At 40.4% G+C, this 2,250-nt stretch overlaps 1 protein-coding gene across 1 annotated transcript in view; it reads right to left on the reverse strand.

Moving 5' to 3' along the window:
- Positions 1 to 233: 233 nt before the first annotated feature.
- The window catches only part of LOC106307165 (malate dehydrogenase, cytoplasmic 1-like), a 2,262-nt gene continuing 245 nt past the window's right edge, over positions 234 to 2,250 (reverse strand). The window contains exons 2-7 of the mRNA XM_013744041.1: positions 2,196 to 2,250; positions 1,673 to 1,831; positions 1,415 to 1,590; positions 826 to 1,239; positions 633 to 744; positions 234 to 563 (exon numbers count right to left, since the gene is read on the reverse strand). Of these exons, the coding sequence (XP_013599495.1) occupies positions 469 to 563; positions 633 to 744; positions 826 to 1,239; positions 1,415 to 1,590; positions 1,673 to 1,831; positions 2,196 to 2,238 (999 nt within the window). The 5' untranslated portion in view covers positions 2,239 to 2,250 and the 3' untranslated portion in view covers positions 234 to 468. The remainder of the gene's footprint in view (positions 564 to 632; positions 745 to 825; positions 1,240 to 1,414; positions 1,591 to 1,672; positions 1,832 to 2,195) is intronic.

The following is a 2,250-nucleotide window of genomic DNA, read 5'->3' on the forward strand; positions in this document are numbered from 1 at the left end:
TTCAGTGCTATTTTTGTCTTTTTCTCATTATTTTAATTTTGTTTTGAATTTTTTATAATTTTTTCCAATTTTATTCGAATTTTTCTGTATTTTTACGTATTTTATTTTATTTTATATTTTTAAGAAGAAAAAAAACCGATACGTCATTATTTTAACATGTACCGGTCGTCTATGAACTGAAAAACGTCGTTGGAGGTTTATTATGATAAAAATGTCACTTTGCAAGTTTGAAGTGCTAGTAAAAAAACGTGAGTGTTATAGAAAATGACACTCTCGGTGTTTAAAATGCGATTTTCCGGGTTTTTTTTTATTACTATGGTAAACCAAATCAGACAAAGAAAAACAGAGTACAAGGATATCAGCTCAGGGACAGTGTTTGGAGATCTTTTAAACACACTCTTTATTTCGACAAAGCGCTAAAAGCTTTTGTTGATCTCACACCTGATTGAGAAGAAGAAGAGTATTGGTTTAAGAGAGGCATGAGTAGGCCAAGTCCTTCTCTTCCTTCAGCTCCTCTGCAGTCAAATCCATCTTCTTCCTTGATACTTCATCGATCGGAAGCCCTGATCAAACCAAATTCAGATTAGTATAAGAATTTGAGTATTTGAGTTTGTAAAAGCTAGTCTTATTACCTTGGACAATGCTCCACTCTCCATTGCGACAAGTGACAGGGAAGGAGTAGATAAGTCCTGATGGAACGTTGTAAGAGCCATCCGAGTATACTCCCATGGAAACAAATGTACCCTGAGGAATGGATCATGTTAGAACGGCTACAAAAATTAATAAACGCACCCTGAATAATGGGAAAAGAGTTTTGTTATGAACCTCTGGAGTTCCAAGGACCCAGTCACGGATGTGGTCACATGCAGAGCTAGCAGCAGAAAGTGCACTCGACAACTTCCTCGCCTTGATGATTGCAGCTCCACGTTGTTGAACCGTAGTGATGAATTCTCCGTTCAACCACTCATCGTTCTTGACGAACTCGCGGACAGGCTTCTCTCCAGATGATGTCTGAACCTTGGCGTGGTTGACATCTGGGTACTGTGTGGATGAGTGGTTTCCCCAGATGATCACGTTCTTAACATCAGAGACGGGCACGCTCAACCTCTCGGAGATCTGACCCAAGGCCCTGTTGTGGTCAAGCCTTGTCAAACAAGTGATGTTCTTCTCGGGGATCGATGGTGCAAATTCCTTCAGGATCAATGCGTTGGTGTTTGCAGGGTTTGCAACAACAAGAACCTGAAAAAAAAAAAGTCAAAACGAGAGTCATAAACTAGAACCCAATTGAGACTAATGAAGCATGTGTTACACTCCAATGAACAACAAAAGGCTAGATGAAGTGACTTCATTCTCACTGTGTCCAAAAAAAAAAAGAAACAGATTTAAACAAAAAAGGCAAACAGATCTTAATTACCTTGCAGTTAGGAGCGGCGTGCTTCTCCAACGCAGCAGCCTGGGACTTGTAAATGGAGACATTCTTGGACATGACATCCTTCCTCTCCATTCCATCTTTCCTCGGGAATCCACCAACCATAACAGCAACGTTGACTCCAGTACATCCCTCAACGACATCAGTTGTAGCAACAACACCTGATAAAACACGTTCAAATATTCACATTAAAAAATGTTTATCGCAAACATGAAAACACAGCTTGGGGGAAACTGTAGCTACCTTTGAGGAGAGGGAAAGCAGCATCGATCAACTCCATCTTGACACCGTTGAGAGCTTCAGCAGCAAAGGGAATATCCAACATGTGGAGGATCACTGGCTGGTCAGCACCTAGCATAATACCTCTTGCAATCATAGGGACAAGAGCGTATCCAATTTGTCCTGCGCCACATTACAATACTCTCATACATTCACCAACTAAAAACCATATAATATCCAATTACAACCAAAACCGTTTCCAATTCATAAAAAAAAATAATCCCTCCAATTAGTCAACAATGAACACAACCAGCACGAACGCTATCAAAGCAAAGCAAGATACACGAAAAATCAAAATCACGGTTTATTCGTCGTGTTTCGAACCTTAGCAAAGTAAATACATTTCATACACTCAGATCTGATTCAACCACTACGTCTGTTTAATCAATCGATAAAGCATACGGACGATTTAACCAAGACTAAGCAATAGGTTTGCGTTTCGCTAGACTAGCCGGAGATCGGACACTACAGGATCTGAAAAGTTTACCTGCAGCACCGGTAACGAGCACACGAACTGGTTCCTTCGCCATCGGATCTAGATC

Source organism: Brassica oleracea, chromosome C8, assembly GCF_000695525.1.
Source record: "Brassica oleracea var. oleracea cultivar TO1000 chromosome C8, BOL, whole genome shotgun sequence".
Lineage (NCBI taxonomy): Eukaryota > Viridiplantae > Streptophyta > Magnoliopsida > Brassicales > Brassicaceae > Brassica > Brassica oleracea.